The sequence below is a fragment of the Grammomys surdaster genome, unplaced genomic scaffold (genome assembly GCF_004785775.1).
Source record: "Grammomys surdaster isolate TR1022 unplaced genomic scaffold, NIH_TR_1.0 167, whole genome shotgun sequence".
Lineage (NCBI taxonomy): Eukaryota > Metazoa > Chordata > Mammalia > Rodentia > Muridae > Grammomys > Grammomys surdaster.
The window spans coordinates 10,569,747-10,590,985 of NW_021604615.1; the positions used below are offsets into that span (position 1 = coordinate 10,569,747).

The 21,239-nt window shown below is 39.6% G+C and overlaps 1 protein-coding gene across 1 annotated transcript in view; it reads right to left on the reverse strand.

Annotated features, from left to right (window-relative positions):
* Positions 1 to 21,239, reverse strand: part of Csmd1 (CUB and Sushi multiple domains 1) — a 1,525,237-nt gene that overhangs the window by 173,659 nt on the left and 1,330,339 nt on the right. Inside the window, exons 27-32 of the mRNA XM_028766288.1 lie at positions 19,433 to 19,624; positions 14,207 to 14,345; positions 10,831 to 11,018; positions 6,642 to 6,836; positions 3,566 to 3,682; positions 129 to 242 (exon numbers count right to left, since the gene is read on the reverse strand). Of these exons, the coding sequence (XP_028622121.1) occupies positions 129 to 242; positions 3,566 to 3,682; positions 6,642 to 6,836; positions 10,831 to 11,018; positions 14,207 to 14,345; positions 19,433 to 19,624 (945 nt within the window). The remainder of the gene's footprint in view (positions 1 to 128; positions 243 to 3,565; positions 3,683 to 6,641; positions 6,837 to 10,830; positions 11,019 to 14,206; positions 14,346 to 19,432; positions 19,625 to 21,239) is intronic.

Genomic DNA, 21,239 nt, shown 5'->3' on the forward strand with positions numbered 1-21,239 from the left:
GAGAGAGAGAGAGAGAGAGAGAGAGAGAGAGAGAGAGAGAGAGAGAGAGAGAGAGAGAGAGAGAGAGACTAAAACAATCACTATAACTGTATAGTGGAACTCGGCACAAAATAATTTGAAATTTTTACCCGAATGGGAACCAGAGAGAGAACTGAGAAGCCTGGCCTGCGGATGGGTTCCATCAAACAACTCTGCCAAGTCATTCAGCGCAGTCTGGAAGTAGGCAAACTGTCCAAACACCACTAGGAAACAAGGAGGGTGAGGTGGGACAAAGTCTTATAAAGAGTAAAGAGGACCTTGTGCACACACACTAATTATCCCCCCGAAGATCATAGTTTCAGGAGTCTCATAAAAATGAGCACAAATCAGGGGCTGGAGAGATGGCTCAGTGGTTAAACACACTTGTCCTTGTAGAGGACACGGATTAGATTCCCTGCACCCAGACAGTGACTCAGCTGTCTATAACTCCAGTTCCAGGGAACCTGACGCCCTCTTTTGGCTCCTGCAGGCAAAGCACACATCTGGAGCACAGTCATAACCACAGGCAAAGACTCCCGCACATAAAATATAATAAATTGTAACAAAGTAAAAACAACCCTACAAACTTATTTTCTGTGTTTCCTGAGTTTTCAGTGATTAAAACAGTTTTATTTCATTTTTTGTTCTTTTAATATTGAAAAGGAATTATTTTATGAACTTGAATATTGACATATTTTAATATAGCATTCAAATAATCTAAAAATATTTATGAAGACATTCTGCTTTTTTAATGATTAGTTGTATTTTGTTCCATGAAAATTAGCTATGTTTGAACCAAGCTCCATGATACTTTGATAAGGAATTAGAAACTTATTAGCATCCCTTGTTCATGTTGGCATACTGTCTAAGGAACAGGCATTTATTTAAAATCCCATTTCAGGGATTTCTGTGGGTTATTCTATACATTTTTTTTTAAAAAATCTTTTAGGATATGAAACTGGTATATACTGCCTTCAAGCAAAACATGGTAACATTGGGTGTATTTCAAATTAAATCAATATTTATATATTAAAATTGATGAAATAAAAGAGCTTTGCAATATTTTGTGGAGCTAGTAATTTAGTATTGACATATAAGCCAGAAACAAATTATCCTTTATTTGTTTATGTATGAGGACCCAAAGGTTATTCTAAATAATAACAATCAGGGGACTGAGATACGCACTCTGCTAAGGAAAAAAATTCTAGCAGAAGAAAATTAGTGTGCTAGTAAGCATAATGGAGGCTGTTTATTATGAGGGTATGTGTGAAGATGCAGACACACATGGTACAGTACAGATATAAACACACACACACACACACACACACACACACACACACACACACACACTCTGGAGCTAGCTTTTGGAGATGTAGCCTTTTAGAGAGCATCACAAGGCAAGCCTGTAGACTAAGTAGGTTTTCCTCAGTAGATGAGACCCACTAAAGACCTTGTGCTTCAGAGGTCCCAGCAGGAGCCACATCTCACCTCACCCATGTTCAGCCTCCCCTTCCCCCCGACCCCCAACTACCACCTCCCCAGTGAACTGAATCTTTTTATATTGGATGCCCACAGCTCCAGTTTCCTGATTATGAGAAGAGTGAGTCACGTGTGCCTGAGTTCTATTTTCTGTCAAAAATTCTTTGGGAGCATGAATGTGACAATGAAACTACACCAGTCCTAAAGAACTCCTAAACACAATTTGTGGCTATCCGCCCAAGAGTACAGCAGGCTCTGTAGCAAACACGTCTATAATATCATCAGGATTAGGACACTCAGGTCACCTAGGGAAGGCCATGGCATGTCTCCTGACTAGCATTCCTAAATCAAGCTCTCTACCTAGGTGAGTAAATCATCTGCAGAGAGAAGAAAGCTGTGCAGCTGTAAACTTCAGCAAAGGTGTGTTACAACCCCACCTCGGTGATGTCTCAGGGAGAAGATGAGTGTAGTACTTATGCAGCTGGGGTCGTTAAATCCTTATATCTGTGTGTTAACATGCTACATAAGGAAATTCTTGTAGCAAACATAAGTAGCAACACTGGGAAGATGATACTCTGGCTGGTTGACTTTGGAAATGGCTGTGAAGGCCTGAGGCAGCAGCATCTTCCAGACCTAGAACAGCCAGAGCTGAACACACTCTGAACACATGTACATCATTCAACAGGGATGCAGGAGTGGGAGGAAGCATCACTCAGTGACTGGATCAGACTCATGTTGTATAAAGGGAGGTCTGGGCTCCTTTTGGATTCAAAGACTCAGGATCTACAATGACCTTTTTCATATTTTGTAAGGTTTATTGTTATTTCTTTAAATGTGTGTCTATGTGTCAGTATATGTACAGGAGGGCAGGTGCTTGTGGAAGTCAGAGGTGTCGGAGCCCCTCAAACTGGAGTATTCTCAAGCACAAATACACAGAGACACACAGATGCACACAATTTAAAATAATAGAAAATCTTAATTTTTTTATTTCAAGTGCATTCTTACATTGAAATAAATGTATTAAATTTCTGTGGAGGCGGGTGACTGTTGATTTAACATAAAGGGAAATTGTGGGCCTGTAGCCTTTAACCTCCCCTTTTGATTGACCATCGAGGAAAATGGAAATAGATTGTAAGAGCATAAAAGATATTGTCTGGATTCCCCCAGGGAAGAATCACATAATATTCATCTTCTGGCTGAGAGCCAGGGAGAACGTCACATAAGGTAATGCAAGACGACCAGAACCGCTTTGCACATCTCAAAGTCTCAAGAATGGTGAGTCCACCTGTCAGCTGTGTAGGGGTGTGTTGAGGTTTGGTCTGTTGGTACATACTGTAACACTAAATACCGACCTCCAAGGCCTGGTTGCTCCCAGCGATAAGGAGATTTCATGTAGACCTTAGTGATGCTATGCAATCTTGCCCTTCCTCTAAGCTATCCCTGATTGCTGAATAAAGATACCTACAGCCTAGAGCTGGTCAGATGAGAGATAGGTGGAGTTTCAGTTCCCAGGCTTGGGGTCTGAGAGAGCAGGAGGAGGAGATGTGAAGGGGGTAGAGAGAGGAAAAGATGTCATGGTTTAGGTGAATCATAAAAACATGGCCATATCTCAGGGTTATTAGAGAAGTTGGCATAATAGCACAATGGGTAGAGATCTGCCCAGCTATAGTGCCTGAAAGGCTTCATTTGGGTCTTTTGTCTGAGAACTGAATTATCAAAGGCAGGGTAGAGACCTACCATTAATATCAAATATTTACTACAACAGAGATATGACTTACACTCTTGAACTACATGTGCCTTCCTGTCTAACATTCAAAACAACTGACTTTAAATCCATTTCTGGACATAGCGTCGGATGGGGCAACATTAATGGCTGAAATACAACAGCACTCTAGGGGTAAGCATCAGCACATGGCACCCCTTTGGTAGAAGAGCATCATGGAACACTATACTGTGTGTTTAGTAATATCATTTCTTTTGTATTATTTTGTCCTAATTTTACCAAACAGATAAATTAGCTATCTCTAAAGCATGTGCCAATGAGTTAGAGACAATAGCAATTTCTTACCAAATTCCTTTGGTACCGTGATGGAGTAGATGCAAATCTGGCCAGCTGTGTAGTTATGAGGGTAGTTCGGTGACAAAACTACCCCCTCCGAGCCCATGTATTGGCCTCCACAGGGTGCTGCAAAGAGAGCCAGGCAAGAATGGTGAGCTTTGTGTACGAAGATGATGATGCTGGTGACAGGTAAGCACAGGTCTAAACACTCACAACCCACTCATCTCATAACAAACACAAGCATCCATGCCAGCAGCTGCCCTGCACTGTCAGCAGGGCCACGGGAACACGGAGCCAGAGACACAGAAACAAAAGCTTTGACTCAAAAAAGACTGATGTTATTATTAAGACCTGTCTAAGGCATGTTCAAATAATAATGAAAATAGCTATACTACTACTAGCTATACTGTATATATGTATGTGTTTACATGTATGTGGGTATACACATGTATGTCTATATGCATGCACATATGCATGTATATATGTGTGTATATGAGTGTATGTGTTTGTATGTGAGTATATGCATGTGGATGAGTGTGTGCATGTATGATATATATGTGTGTATGTATGCATGCATGTTTATGTGAATATGTGCATATGTGTGGATATATGTATGCATGTATGTGTGTGTGTGCATTTGTATATATATGCAAGTATCTTGTGAATGTGAGTATATACATGTATATTATATACATCTATGCATACATGACTATATATGTATATTTATATATATATGTGTGCACGTGTCTATATATATGCATGTGTACATAATAATGTGTGTATATATACATTTGTGTATATGTATGTGTGTAGGTGTGTATCCACTCATGTGCATGTATGTATGATGAGGTTGTATGAACCTTTTCTTTCTAATAACCTTATTAACATTGGTGTTTCTTTTCTGGGTAAACTGGGAAAACTTTTTTGCTCACATGTAAAGCTCTTTTCAAACATCCTTGCACTGGGATCAAATTTCGCCCCAATTACTGTTCAGGTTGTGAGTTAAGTCCCAACATGGCATCTTGTATGTGATATCAGGACTGGCACCTGATCCTCCATCCAACTATGACTGGGGACCAAAGCACCAGGGTTGAGCATTATATACCCCCTGGCATTTCCTGATATCCTGTATCACTTGATGGCCCTTTTTCTTTGGGGCATCAACACTGAATTAAATTCACAGTTGCTTCTAGAATATGAGACAGTTCAATTTCTTTCTAAGATCTTTGCTTCTTTTTATTATAAATATTGGTGAATACTTCAATGTGTAAGTTAATGAGTTTCACCACATGAACACACCAGACATGGTGCTTTGACTGAAATACCCCCTCTTCTTCCCTTTTTTTCTCCCTCCCTCATTTTCTCCTGGCCTCCTTCCCACTCACTATATTATTACAGTCCATTTATTCTTGATATGGCAATTTTCAAGCAGTTAAAACACAGGAAATTAAAGATAGCATGTTTAATCGGTTCAGTGCCAATTAGCACACTATTAAAGTCCTAATGGACAAACAGGACATTTTCCATGATTAATAAACTCTGTAGGATGTGGTAATGCTAACTGGGAAGGTACTTGCGACTGGTTGGTTGAGACAGTTAATGATTGTTGGGAGACTGTACCCAATCCTGCATTATTGTGACTTGGCAGGCTCACCTCTTTACCTCAGGACAAAAGCTCATTTATCTGACAGCTTTAACACATTCAGGGCCAGCCAGGAAAGGCTTAATGAACTTAAACAAACCACAGTGACTTCTGACATCATATTGCAGAGTAGTTTTATATCCCAAAACATCTAGGATGACCATTGTGTTGGCTGGTTAATACAAGCCAGACTCATTTGGGAAGCGGAAACCAGTGGAAAATATGCCTCTATCAGATTGGTCTGAGGGAAAGCCTGTAGTGCATTTGCTTGACCAGTGATTTATGGGAGAGGGCACAGCTCCCTGTGGACAGTGTCACCTCTGGGAAGGTGGTCCTGGGTATAACAGAGTAGGCTGAGCAAGCCACAGGGAGCAAGCCAGTAAGTAGCGTTCCTCCATGCCCTTCGCTTCAGTTCCTGCATTCGGGTTCCTCCCCCGACTTTGCTCAAAGACAGAGTTTGAAGCTGAAATAACCATTTTCTCCTCAAGTTGCTTTTGATAGAGGCGTTCTAGTACAGTAAAAAGAAACCCTGCCTAAGATAACTATTTCACAATTTTAAAATGGAAATATTCATTCTTCTTTTAGATGGAGGATATTTCTGTAAATTAACCCCGAAGGAGAAGTTTCCATTGAGATACTGTAACTCAAGCCATCTATGTAGACAGGTCACTGTCTGTTTCTGCCTTAGATATGTCAGTTCAAACTGGCTATTCCAGAAAAAGTTCTGCTATTTTAAAAGCTTACCAAACAAAGTTCTAAAAATACGTATGAAGAATGGAAACCTATTTTATTTTAGCTTGGTCATATGAAATCCAATCAGCTCACTTTGCAAATAACACCATTCTTATATATCATCCAACTATATCACTTATCTACCTACCTGTCTGTTTATCTATTTGTCAGTCCACCCATCTATCCACCAAAATCCATCTATCATCTATCTATCTATCTATCTATCTATCTATCTATCTATCTATCTATCATCTATCTATCTATCTATCATCTATCTATCTATCTATCATCTATCTATCTATCTATGTATCATCTATCTATCTATCATCTATCTATCTATCTATCATCTATCTATCTATCTATCTATCTATCTATCTATCATCTATCTATCAATCTATCATCTATTGATTTATCATATATCTACCATCTATCTTATCTATCATCTATATTCCTCTCTTTATTGAGGAGCTTCTAGAGAATGCTATCATGTACCTCTTGTGTATAGATGAAAAATTGAACAAAACGGGCACAAAAGTTTCAAACTATGTGAATTAAATTAAAACATTGCTTGCTCAAGAAAAATAGGAACAGATAAGTGACTCAGTAATAACTGTCTAAGTGAGTGAGTCCCACCCTGGCTGGGCCTTATAGTCACGGAGAGTGAGACTGAATAGTTGGTAGAAGTAGGAAGAGAAACAGAGTCAGAAGTACCTTGGCAAGCAGGCAGTGCCTTGTCCCAGGATGGCTTCCCATCAGCCCCTGTCACACACTCAATGGATGAGGGATCCACGATTTTGTAACCAGAGTCGCATTGATAGGTAACTGTAGAGCCCAGCTTGAAGTCAGTTCCAATCCTCGTCCCATTCATTATGTTCCCAGGGTCAAAGCAAGCTTCCCGGGGCTTCTCTGAAGAAGAAGAAAGAACATGCGGCCATGGTTACATCTGCGCATAGTTATTTTCTTTATTTCCTTGCCTACTTCATTCAAGGCCTACCATGGTGTCCAGCATGGGAAAACTTCTTAGAAATATTTCCTCATCAACTAATGACCAAGTTAGCTTACTAGTTCACAGCAGGAATTTATTTTCCAATAAATTATATTTACTCTTTTAATGAATGGCTGACCCCCTGCATACTGTTTTTTTTCCTGCGGAATAAATGCTCAGTTTGCTTTTGCATACTAAAAAAAAGACATTTTTATTACAGGGTGATATAAAATTATTTTCATGTAAGCAAAGACAGGGTGTTTTGTGATATGCCTTTTATAGCTTGTTGAGGGTCTAATTGGTGTGCATTTTAAAACAGATTGAAAAAAATTTGAGGCTCATTTTCCAGCTGGCTCCTGACTCATCCCAATGTGAAATTGTTGCACATCTTTCAAAAACTGATAATTTGGCTTTGCTAGATGAAAACTGGGGCATTCCCTGAAAATCTCTTGTACCTTTTCATGGCGATGCAGATAGACTCAGGTTAGAAACTCAGAAAGCATTCTGAATTACGGTTCATGGGGCTGGTACATTGAAGACTGTCAAAGTTAGCAGAAAAATGACATCTGATTGACAAGTGTCAAATACTACATCTGGCGCATGACAGCTTCCCCGTGACTTTATCTTAATTGCAATAACTGCATTTGCTAGCTCTATGAGGCCATGCCACATGCCAGACTGAGGTGAGCTGAATGCCAATTATTACCAACCTTCTTCAATGTAAGTGGTGACAGTCTGAAGTTCAGATCAAGGCGGGACACTCACAAGGGCACACAAGTGTGCACTACTGATTACTGTGACTACTGACTGCAGGGCTCAGTGTTGGTGCCACATAAGATCTGTCTGCACGATCAGATTTTGTTGCTATTCCACCAACCTTAGTTCTTTCTGCTTCAATGGGTCATTCAAAATATCAACATATCAATCAACATCTATCTGTGATCACAAGGTCTGTGAAATTTTTGACTTGAGTCTTGCTTTGCTTGTTAAACATATCTTCATTCTTCACCTCCCCATGAGAGAGGGCCTAGTTGGGCCAAACTTCCCAGACTTCCCCAGTGGGTGTTACAGAAGACAGAGGACACTACTCAGCTCTATGTTATAGTCTTCTCTTTGGTAGTGTAGGAGGGCTGGTGGGGTAGTGAGTTGAATAGTACTAGTTTAGGCTCTGGGATAACTCCAAAGCATACTTTGGGTTTGAAAACCATGTCTCCATGAAACAGTTTGTAAATGCTAATTATTTGATCTACTCCAGAAAGACAAGTGCCAATCATACATGCAAGGAGGGTTGTGGCATACAAATGCTACACTGAATTCCATTTTGTATTTTTGTTCTGGGATCAATATTGGTGATGTTATTTTTATTTCTTCTTGGGCATAGTCAACATGTTGTTCATCATTTAATTTTGCAATTTCATGATTTAATCTCAGGAGGTAGAGTGTTATAGAGATGGTTAGGTGTGCAAGAGAAAGGATGGAGTAGGTTCAGAGATAACCCCCAGGGCATGAATGACATGCAAGTACTGGGAAAGAAAAATATCAAACAAATATCTCATCTTGGCGAGTCCTATAGGAAGCGCCAGAGGCTCGTCTCACTGTTGTATTCATTAGTTTTCAATATTTTCATTTAGATTTTTAACACTCTGTGGATCAATATCAGCAAAAAGGAGATCTCCCTGATAAACATTCTCCAAATCTATATAATATGTTGTAGCTGAATGCACTATATTCACGGAGTCTGTTATGTGATAATTTATTAAATTTAGCAAACTAATTCATTTTTATATATTTTGGTCAATAACATTGATTTATCTGAAACTGTTTTTCTGGTATCCATGGTCTCTCATCAAGCAGTTCATAAGCAGAGACCAGTGTCTCTAGACATTTCATTGATAGCTTATTTGGATATTTCAAATCATAGCTGATAGTCTCGTAATTATTTATAGTAGTTTTGAACCCTATGTAGATCATTGAATATTTAAACAAATAAAGAGCCAGAAAATAAATAAAACTGTCTGTTTTTAGTCATTTGCTTATATACATCAAAGTCGTCCTATTTCATTGCTTATTGAGTCAGTCAAGACAACGGACAAGCACAGATTTATTTGCAAGTATCATCCTTGCCTCATTAAAAAATGTACCTTTCCTGTTATGTTAATCAGTGTAGAGCCACAGCCTTGCCTTTCTTTCTGATTATCTTTTGCTATAAATCTCTTTCAGACCCGTGTGTGGCATGGTACTACATGGCTTACACACCTCTCTATTCCATGCCACTGACTGAGTTGGGTAGCTGGTTAGCCTTCAAATGACTGCATCTGATCATTTGGTTCCACTTACTGATTGTCAGTTCTGTGTGCTCAGTGATAAATCACAGAACTGTCTCTGCTTACATTTTGCTGTTTTTTTTTCTAATTAGATGGCTTCAGAGCTCTGTGTATTTCTTTGTTGTTCTTGTCCATTCCACTTAGAAATACCTTTGCAAACTCCTGCTCTGTATAGCAAATTGGTACAACCTGGCATGGCTACACATGGTGTGGCTGGCCTGAGACCCCTGCTGGCCCATTGCATCTAGCAATAGTCTCTGCAGTCTGCTGCAATCACTCTGAGATTGCTTGCCCTTGACAGTGTAGTGACACTAGTTCTGTTAACCCCTGGGGAGTCTTTCCCACTGACCTCAGGAAAATGTTTCAAACATTAAAAGCTACAAATATTCAATTAAAGGATGAATATTTGGAATGAATAAGCCTAGAGAGGCCATACTCATTTCTAGTTATTCATATTATAACTTTATATGTCTTGCACTTAGTGACTTGATTAACTGTTTGGGCTGTAGCTATGGTAGGTCAGGAACAGGTTTGGTGAGGGTGATCTAGAGTGTTGATGACACATGTGTTATCATATGTGGTGCATATGTGTAAGGGCCATTCTCCTCCCTCCAAATGCAGCTGTTTCTACCCCAAAGGCACAGCACAACTGCTTGATTTTTACCATATGTTTTAAGAAAGACCCTTACATTTATGGATTTTGAGATTTTAAGCATTTTTTTTTTAACTTAGAGCCATTTGGAGAAATACAAATCTATTAAAATGGTGACTAAAATAAAACATACTTTCATTTTATTTTATAATTTTCACAACAAATTAAATTTAACCATTTCAATAAATGCAATTATTTAATTTATCTGCTCACTTAGTCTTACCAAAATCCTCATTACTAGTGATAATACCAGGCTCAATTCTCTCTAATTAATTATTGGTGTATCTTAATCGGTCCCTCCCCTCATTCACACATGAATTCATATTGCATAATGGTATTTGTTTTCATGGAATCTAGATCAAAGAACTTGAGGCAGGGTGTTTTTGTGTGTGGCTGTTTTCCTTAGAGTTCAATAAATCCCAAAGCGCTCATAGGTGTTGAATCTGAGTATCTGAGACATGAGTTATCTGCCTGGGCCAGAGCTTCTCATCTAGTCTTTGTCTAGGAGTGAGGAAGACACAGAGGGTGATGGGTATCATCCCAATGCGGAGACTGAGGCAAGACTATCTCAGGGAATTTAAGTCTAAGCATCCTAAGGAAACAAATCATAAAATGATAACACATATCAAATGTTTCTCAGATGTCATCAAATCAGTTATTACACATGTCATAATCTACCCTCAGATGAAAATGTACAAACCAAAACCATTCTCCACTTTCTCTTATTTTACATCAGAGATAGAAATATTTTTAACACGTGAAAAGTGGGGTTGGCTCTCTTCTTCAGAAAGACCCCTCCTCCCATACACACATATGCTACTCACCTATACAGGTCAGGAACATGTGTGTTTGACATATAGGATCTTATAAAGAAACACTGACAGAAGAAGCAGCCCCTGACACCAGTTAACTTCCCCACAAATCCATCGCACCACATACCTTTAAATTCAATGGCGAACCCCGATAGGCCAACAGAAGCATCACTCCTGAATGCCAGGAAGAGGCTGTTACCACTGCTCTCTATCCTCTCTGGGGCTTGAGAGCCCTGGAAGCTTCCAATCAGTGGGCTGTTGGAGTCCTCCCCTTCATAGATATGCAGGAAGTCGTAACTCGGCTCCATGCTAAAACTACAAGGACAGAGGGTGTCACCTATGTTCCCAACACAAACTCATCTTATGTCTTAGACCAAGTTTCTCGAACACATTACAGTTTAGTTTCCTTTTGTATACTAATTTAAATGATTAAAGTAATCAAAAATAAATATAACACTAATCAACATGCTAAATTAGAAGTCTCATTTCTCATAATCTCTATCAGTGCTTTGTATAATGGCCAATATATCCAATAGTAGACAATCTTGAATGGAGTTAAAATGAAACAAATAATAGTAGCACGGGGATATCACCCCTTCCTCTTCCCATGAACTTATTAAATAAGGACAACTTGGAAGAAGCCAGATATAAAAGAGACAGATTCTCTCTGAATCTTGAATACTAGGTGAGTATTTTGAGATTTAAAATATATGTACTGGGTACTGATGTATATTATAAATGTTAAAAATTTCAAACCTCTCATTGATTTGTTTTTACATTGACGACTGTAATTATCATTGTTTCCTTAGGTAAGGGGGTCAATGGTTACAGTTTCTGCATGGGCAGAGCACAAACATTCCCTATTGTGTTACCATATTGAATATTCCAACCAATCTTTCTGTTATTCCTCTCCCCTCTCCCTCCTTCCCACAGTCTGTGTTTCTTTCTTTCCTTCTTTCTTTTCTTTTCTAATATTAACATCTAGTCCACATTAAGACTTTTATTATCTGCTCTCAAAGGTCACAATGATGTCACTGTTGATTTTAATAAAAAAATATATTTGTAAATTTATAAAATTTGTAAATTTAAATTTAATTTGCAAGTTTGCTTGACATGAAGAAGGAGGAGCAGAGGTCCAAAGCTCAGGCATTTGGTGTAATCACAAATGCTATGTTTGATTTTACTGGAAGAATAATTTTAGTCATGCTCATTTTCATGGATAATTCTAGAATCTGCTCCTGTATCATCGTCAGTGTCTAGCAAAGAGGATTATGGTCATAATTACCCACTGAACACTGAAATTCAATCAGTCATGGAAAATGAAAAAAAAATTTGTGCTGAATCTCTTTTTGGTCATACAATAGTTTTGACATAGAGTCCTGGTGCTTAATTTATAATTAATTCCAGTTTCCTTTGAATAATCAGGCTTATTTCCAATTATCATAACGTTATAGATCTAGAAACCTTAGTAACTTCCACAGGTTTAACACAGTCTATGTAGTGAGCTTTGAGTCCCTGCGAATCAGCATTACCATACAGTCTACAGGGACAGTGATAAGCCTTGTTCCCCATAGTCAACAAAACCAGCATACACTTCCCAGGGGTTCTAGAATGCTCTCCTCCAATTTTCTAGTGTCAGATTCTCATCATCCCACAAGAAAACATCAGAATTCAGTCTTCTGATAAGTCCTCTGAAGACTGTGTGGCTGATGTCCATACATGGAGGGCTTACCAGTGTGCCTTAGATTCTTTCTGTTTGAGCATCCTTGTCCCCACACACCATTCTGGCTACATCCCTCCCACCATTTGGATTCTGTGACAGTGACAGCATGGTGCTCATCTTAACACAGAGGTCTAAAGATCAGGGAAGCTGTCTGAATGCAGAACTAAACAGATGTGCAACAAGCTAATGGTTCTCAGAACCCAAGAGTTTGGGGATTATCAGTGTTGTATATCTTTCAGAGAGGTGTGTAAAGCACAGCAAGGAATAGTCCTTACTGACTATCGAATGAACTGTTCCTTTGTGTCTTTGATCACTGGTCATTGCCACAGGGGATGTGTGAAACTGAATAATGAGGCTCCTCTTGGATTCAATGGTCATTTCACTCTTTTTCTCCAGGAATCAGATGGACATCCAGGTTTTAAGGAAGGGCTACCAAACTGTGCAATGAACAATTGCATGGCTGTCTCCGCCAGTGCAGGCTCACTCATTCTGCATGTTGGCCAAGTGTTTTGAAAGTATTTGTTCTTTTGATCATTAGTAGAAGTATTTTCAGGAGAAGGTGCTCGACTACTGACCTATGTAGAATCTCAGACGCATAAATAAGTTATACTTAATCACAGTGAGGGAGGCCAGAGCCTGTGAGGGGCTGGGCGATGGCTCAAAAGCCCTAGGCAAGGAGCCTGTACCCTGGCAGAGAAATCAAATATCTAGGTTCCTTTGTTCTGATGGGTTAGGAGTCTAGCTAACAACCACCACCTTTCAGATATTTAGTTTTCAGAACATCACATCTATTTACACTTTTTAAAAAGTCAAAGGATTGTTATTAGATAAGATCTCAATATTCACTAAAATTTAGTTACCATATAGTACACACTGATGTGATGGTATATTACTGTATAAATTATTTTCCCTCACAGTGAACAATTGCCTGATAGAAGCAAACAAAGGAAGAAATGATATATTTTTGGCTCCTAATCCAGTCGCTATATTTCATAAGAGTGGGAAGGAATGGCTGCTTACTCTCTACCCATGTAGGCAAGAGGTTTTACCTGGCTCACTTATATCTTGGTGTCTCACAAAAAGCCTAGCTGTAAGCAGGGCTATGATACAACTCCTGACCCAAGCTCTACCTATATGACTATGTCTATGAATGAGACCTCATGTTCAGAAGATTCTAAATAATCAGCACCATCATCTGGCACCCAAGAGTTCAGACAGCAGAAGCAGAGGGCATTTCATGTTTAAGCCATAACCACAATGGAATTGACTTGAGCAAATCCTTACGGTACTGAATTTTATCATCTAGTGTAGCAGGGATGGATGACCATTTCTTAGACACTGATATGAAGAATCTTCTGTTTGTATCTCTGCTTCATCCCAACAGTTTTAATGACGGAAACAACATTGCCCTGCAGACCGCCAGGCAGAGAAAGCATGCTGGGGAAAAGACCCAGCCTCTGCAGACTGCAGCAAACAGCATGTTAAGATTGTATTCTCGCTAGCATCCATGGTATGTTTTTAACCACTGGTCTGAAGCCTTCATGTACAAAACACACCATGAGCAAGATGGGTAGTGCATGAAAGAAATCCATGTGTGTCTTTCATGTAGAATGCTGCCTAGAAAGGCAAGGTCTCTCTTCTCCTGCCATCCTACCTCTGACTGGGTATCTGAGCTGAAGATTCACTACCTGTAAAGTTGGATACTCTGAGGTAACAAATGTGGTAAGCCAGGTATGGCATTAAAATCCTACTAAAAAGAGGTAGTTGGTAGCACACATACCTTTTGAATATCAAGGCAATGACAAAGTCCGGGTTCACCTTAACTCTCCAGTCACACTCCTTCCCAGGAGGATATGGCTGTGGGTAGTTTGGAGATAAAATCACTCCAGCAGGGCCCGTCAGATTCCCACCACAAGCAGCTGTCACAGAACAAAGTCACAGGGGAATTTTTTTTTTTTTAAGCAGAGATCCAAAATACCAAACACAGGGAGGTAATTCTTTTTAGAAAGGGTGCAATTGTCCACATTTCTAACAAAGACAGATTTTACCTACAAATTCGGAGACAAGTTAATAAAGCCCACTTAGTCTGTACCTTTCCATGTGATCCTTGAGAAATTTAGATTATACAGCCTTCCAGTTTTAGAGAAAAACTTCAAATATCCCCCACCTCTCTCTCACTCTCACGCCCTCTCATCTATCTATCTATCTATCTATCAAGCTATCTATCAACTTTCTACTAACCTATCTATTTTTGAGAGGTTGACCCTGCAACCACCATGATTTTCATTCCTCTCAAATATAAGGATTATAGTTATGAGCCTAAACCTCCAGCTATGCTAAACTGAATCTACTGAACCCTCACACCTTCTACATATGCAAGCACACATATGTGCATGTATGTACTCAAACACAAAACTTGATATAAACTCCTTCATGAATGTCACCACATGATCCCAATAATTCTAAAGATTTTCTTTGTATAAATAAAATTAAAGAAAGTGCGGAAGGATGTGGTCCACAATTTTCACTATTGACTGGACTTTCAACAGTCACTTAACATTCCTGAAAATCCAATTTCTCAAAATGAGAAGTGCAGTAAAATCATCATGTTTTGTGTGCTAAAGTCAATCTGAATGGCCCAGGAGTACATTCAAGTTATATGAGACATGGTGACAGAATATAAAGCCCTATGTCTGTCTGCTGGTAGGAAGTTCCATCTTAATAACAATATAATCATCATCATGTGGTCCCTTCAGACCTCTCATTGTGAGTCTTTCCCCTGCACTGAGAATGAATGCTTACCGCATCTGGCAGAAGAACCTGGATCTGATAGGGCAGCCTTATTGCTGTAGAGTGTGGAGGGGCCTGAAAGCTGAGAAGATTCTAGTCCATGCAGAGCTTCCAAGATGAAAAGTGACAGATTTGGGCCACTGTCTCAGAGGGGTGCTCAGACTATGATTCAAATATTGACTTGAAAGAAACAACAGGGAATCTGGTTCCTCCTGCTGGTCCCAGAAGCTCCGGGGAAACGAGGGTGTTAACACTGAGTAGGGTGTTAAGTAGCACTGTTGTGGTATGCTTGCTCTCTCAGAGTCTGGAATCCTTCATTTTAGTTTCATTAGGTTTTAATTAGAGAGCTCATACAACCTTTCAGACACTATTAGAGTTTAGAAGATGCATTTCAGAGACTCTAGAAAGTCTACCCTGGGTTGCATGGATATACTCAATGCATGCATGCATGCATGCACATGTCAGCTTCCCCCCCATGAAACTTGTGTTCAGCACTTGACTTTAAAAAGACAACCGACATCTCTTCACAAAATACTGCAAGACTCCCATCATGGAGTGAGACACTGAGGCTTGAGTTATCCTGAGGGTGAGGGCCAGCTCCAGCTAGCCAATAGCCTGTACAGATCTAAGCTGTATGGACACTTTTTGAAGATCCATAGAATTTGAACTCTAGCGAAAGACACTAAGCAAAGTAAAACTGGAGAGTTTCAAGGGACATGACATTCTATTTCCATTATCAAAGTTAGTATGGAGACTTCATCTCTTAAGACTCAGCTATTTTGCTGAAGAGAAGGCTCACAGATAAAGCGTACAGTTTGCTAGGATGAGGACTGAAATTTGCTCTCCCAGTACTCATGCACAAAGCTAAGCATGGGCTATGAATAACTGTAACCATAATGATGCTGTGCGAGGGTGGAGATACGTGAATTTCAGGACTTGCTGTCAAGTCTGACTAGCCAAACTGGTGAGCTTCAGGCTCAGAGAGAGACTCTGTCTCAAACAGTAAGATGGTTAAAGGAGACACCTGACATTGGTTTCTAGAATCCGCATGTACAAACATGCATAGGTAAGCACAAGCACACATATATGTATATAGCTATCCACCAACACATATATATATATATATATATAATGCAGACACATACACACACAGACGCACACATGTATATACATATAACAACCCATACACACATGTACACATACACACACAAAGCATACAAAGACACATACACAAAGACAGATACAGAGACACACATACAATACATGTGCATGTTTGTGGGCATGTGTGTGCACATGTGTACACACATACAAAGGAAGAGAGAGAGAGAGAGAGAGAGAGAGGGAGGGAGGGAGGGAGGGAGGGAGGGAGGGAGGGAGAGAGAGAGAGAGAGAGAGAGAGAGAGAGAACATAAGTTTAAAAGTTCCATTTTCATGGGGCCTTCAGAAAGAAAAAGAAGAGGGAGCAGATCTTAAGGAACTTTGCAGAAAATCTTAGAAAAGATGTGTCATGGGAAGCTGGCGGGGTGTTGGAAGAGCTAGTACACAAAGAGAAAGCAGAGCATATTGACGATGAAGAAAAGGGATAGGAAGTTACCTGGCCAGTCTACAACGCACAAATCACACAGCCAATCATGAAATGGAAAGGTAAGGCTCAGACCCCTATCTAACATATCTAACCTAAGATGTGAAGTAAAACAAGAAGAATGTATCTCCTTCTGCCCCAGACAATATGATTAAAAAACAATCCTGAGTTGTACTTTTCTGGTCAGAGAGAATAAACAAACATGGCTAATGACAAATGGAGTTCTGTAAATATTAAGATAGATTTGGGGGGAGCGTCTTAGAGAGAGAAGTCAGAAAAAATACACCATTCCACCACAGTCATCTGTGCTTTGTTATGTTGACTTCATAAGTGGGAAATTCCCTGTGCACTTGTACAAAGCATAATGGTCCCAGCACTGCTAGGCTGAACTGGGGAGCTACTGGACAATGTAGATGGCATCAAAAGAAAGGAGCTGTGCTCAGAGACACCCCACAGTCACTCAAAAGCTGGTGGATAACAAGAAACAGCACCCAAACACCTTGTACTGTTAAGTTGGTGTCCAGTCAGGAGATGTTTAAAATTATTGTAAAGCAAAATATGTATGTGTGCTTATGAATTTTTTTGGTGTATTTTTATATTAATAGCAAGTAGCTCCAGGTAAAAGAAAACAGCTTTTCTCACTTGTTGCTTTGTCATAGTTTATAAAGCACCTGCGATAAACACACATTATCTCCTAATAAGAAGCCATGGATTAAAAACATTGCCTCTTGCCGGGCGGTGGTGGCACACGCCTTTAATCCCGGCACTTGGGAGGCAGAGGCAGGTGGATTTCTGAGTTCGAGGCCAACCTGGTCTACAGAGTGAGTTCTAGGACAGCCAGGGCTACACAGAGAAACCCTGTCTTGAAAAAAAAAACAAAACAAAACAAAAAAACATTGCCTCTTGAGTAAAGGATTTATACAGGTGCTAGTGGAGAAAACTAAGGTATCACTCTGGGAATACACTGCAGGGGCCCCAACCATCATGTCTGAAAAGTGAAACTCACAGTGTAATGAAGAGCTAGCATCTGTCTTCCTGTCATATGACTTCTATGCATGTAGGCATATCTAGTTGCTCAAATACCTGGCTATTCAATTGCTGCAACTGATTTCCATTTGTCCTTGGAAGTGCAGTTTGAGACCAAGAAGGCCAATGAATGCCTTGTGATGAGCTTAGGGATTTTTAGTTCTTGCTCAAAACTAGGTAAGTGACAGTTATGTCAAAGGCTATGGAGTAGGTAGGAAAGGGGTCCAATTTTACAATTAGGTCTTGAATATAGAAATGATAAATTGCCTTTAAGAGGTTAATTTAAAGTTGCTTTTTTAAGAGTTTCTTCCTCCATGAGATTAAAAATATTAAACAACATAGACACACAAACAACACATATGCACCCACAACAATGCATAACACACACAACAACCATGTGGACACACAAAAACACAGGCACACAGATACACATACAATACACACTTAATACACACAACACAGACTCAACACATATAGATACACACACATAACACAGCTGAGCAGTAAAAGGCAGGAGGAGAAGCTCTATTTGCAGGGACTTTCACAAAGGGAAAAAAGAGATTCACAGTGACAGCTGTATTTACTCTATTATGAAAAATATTCAAAGCATCACAAGCCTCCTATTAATGGGGTGAGCATTGAAAGGCTGACCGTGCTCACAGCTGAGGGATATGAAGATACAGAGAAGGCTACTATACAGGGATAGCTTTTCTGGAGGCCAGACACTAATAACAGCACTTGAATCTCATCTGTCTTCAAGACCATGAAAGAGTCCCTCAATTCTCCACCACAGCCTTTTGTCACAGATCAATTGTATTCTACATTTTTCAAGCAGAATATCCAGAAGTACCAACTAAGCCAAATAGTTGGTTAAAAATAACATTTAGTTAAATTTCATTTTGTAATTATAATTAAATACTCCAAATAGGTATTTTATGTTAAAATATTCAACTGAATGAAGGGTAATTTACATGTAATTCCTGTTTTAGAAGAAAAAAATCTATTTTCCTAAAATCATATTTCTGAAAGATCATCTTAGATGTCTGTTATGACCATAGTTGACAAAGCCATTTGTTTCTACATTAATAAGTTGGATGGGGAATTTTAATTAGTGTTTTACATAATTTTATTATTTATCTTCATTTTCCCCAAAGGCAATATAATGTCTGCTTTTCAGGATTCTATCTAAAATGTACAGATGTTATAGAAAAACATACTTCTGAAAAGAGAAAGTGCTTTTCTTTAGTAGGTTTTGCTTGAAGGTGTGCTTTATATTAAAAAAATGTGGCCAGCAGCAGTAGGCTTATAAATTTTGAGCCACGTAAAATTTTAAGTCAGGATTGGTAGAAATATATTTACATAAGAACTATTAAGGACAAGAAATGTTAGATAAATGTCAATTACCGTACATTAAAGAAACCACATCCTTTATTTCATCTAATAAAATAAAGATTCGCAATAAAATTTTGGCATTGTCTCAGAGAGCCCAAGGCCATTTAAGAAGCTCCTGAAACATCCTCCTGAAGAAACAAAAGGTTAGCAGGCAGATTTGAAGCGTAGACTGCATTCATTTCCAAGCATGACATTTCCATTTCCCAGGCCCAGTACCTATGCATGAAGGAGGATCTGGCTGCCAGAAGAAGCGGTTGTTAAGCTGCACACAAGTGATCTTGGCTTGTCCTTGGAGTTGGTATCCAGGGTCACACTGGAAGGTGATGGTGTCTCCAGGTTCCCGGCTGTCACCATAGCGGGTACCATTCTGAGGCATCCCAGGATCATTGCAGGTGGATGCAATGGAAGCTGGAGAAGAGCAAAGAAGAGCTGCTCAGGTGACTGAGAACCAGGTATCCACACTTGCTGGGATGGCTGCTGCCTCTAGGGTAAAGCACTTAGTGTGGGTTTAGTGCTCCTTTCTGGGGAGCTTGAGAAAAGGAGTCTTTCCTTGTGGGAGGATTCAGTGCTATTCACTTTGCTTCTGCTCATGATGAATAATTTTGCCAAAATCTTATTGAAAGTTGGCCACATATGAAATCCTAAATATCAATCTTATATTATACTTAGTATATATTATCATATTAGTATACTTATCATATTATATACTTACCATATTATACGTAGTATATATTATACACACAGTCACCTCTAGCTTGCCCTTCAATAGTATTTTGAAATATCACAATTTAAATGATTTAATTAAAGAACTCTAGTCTCAACCTGGAGACTTCAAGTGCAATGGGAAGGTTTCCCTGATGTGACCTGTCACAGAGACTGCAGAAGTGGGCCAGGTGTCAGTCTTATCAGAGGCAACACAGAGCCACCAGCTACTACCTTCCAGGCAAAAGGATCAATTACGCATTTCTAAAGCTTTGTAATTTCGTCCCTTAGTCTTTAGAAAACACCAGAAGATATGTCCTTGGAAGAGAGAAGGAGGAGTGGAGAGGGAGAGCAGAAGGGAGAAAAGTGAGGGAAGTGGAGAGGTTGAAGAGAGAAGGGGAAGGAGAGGGGGAGGAAGGGAGGAAAGAAAGGAAAGGAGGCTTGGCAAAATTGCTCAGTGGGTTAAGTGCTATCTGTCCAAGTTTTTGGAACTACTTCTGTATACCCAGCACCCATGCAATAAGCCAGCTATGCTGTGGCACTCAACTACAACCCCAGTGCTGGGGAGTAGAGACAGGAGGATGGTTCTTCCCCATCTAGTCTAGACAAAAAGGTAGTTCCAGGTTCAATGAGTAGGCTTATCTCAATAAGTTAGTTATCCAATGCTAAACAATCAGCCCTGAAAACAGAAAAGTCATACTGATAACATTATTAAGATGGAGTAGGTGATATATATATATATATATATATATATATATATATATATATGCATATACATATTATATATACACATACATATATATGTATATGTGCTTGTCCAGCAGAGCAATAAACAGGGTCTGGGGAAATCACCTGAAAGAGAGAATGGGGGACACAGGTGAATGCAAAGAACCATGGCTTGTCCATAGGCTGATCAAACCATAATTGTTACCTTTTCACACAAGGGTTATATACACAAAAAGGCAGAATGTGGGGAAGAGGATGACGCAGGAGCGTAGGTGTTCAGGGGGAGTAGAGATATCTTCCAGAACAGGGTATCGGCTGCGTGAAGGTTCAGGGGATGGGTCACTATGACTCCACCTATGATTCACTTGTCCTTATCTAAGTTGGTATTATCCACCAAGGCTACCCAAGGTCTATGACTATCCCTAAGACCTATGACTACTTATTCTCATCCAGGCTGGTAAATTTCCACCAAAGCTGCCTGTTTGCAATATCTTATAGCTATCTGTTTCAGTGTTTTCCCACAGAGACCCAAGACTTTGTGTTAGCAGGCTGACTTAGGCCTATGGCTGATTTTAGGCCTTCAGTGTATAAGCAA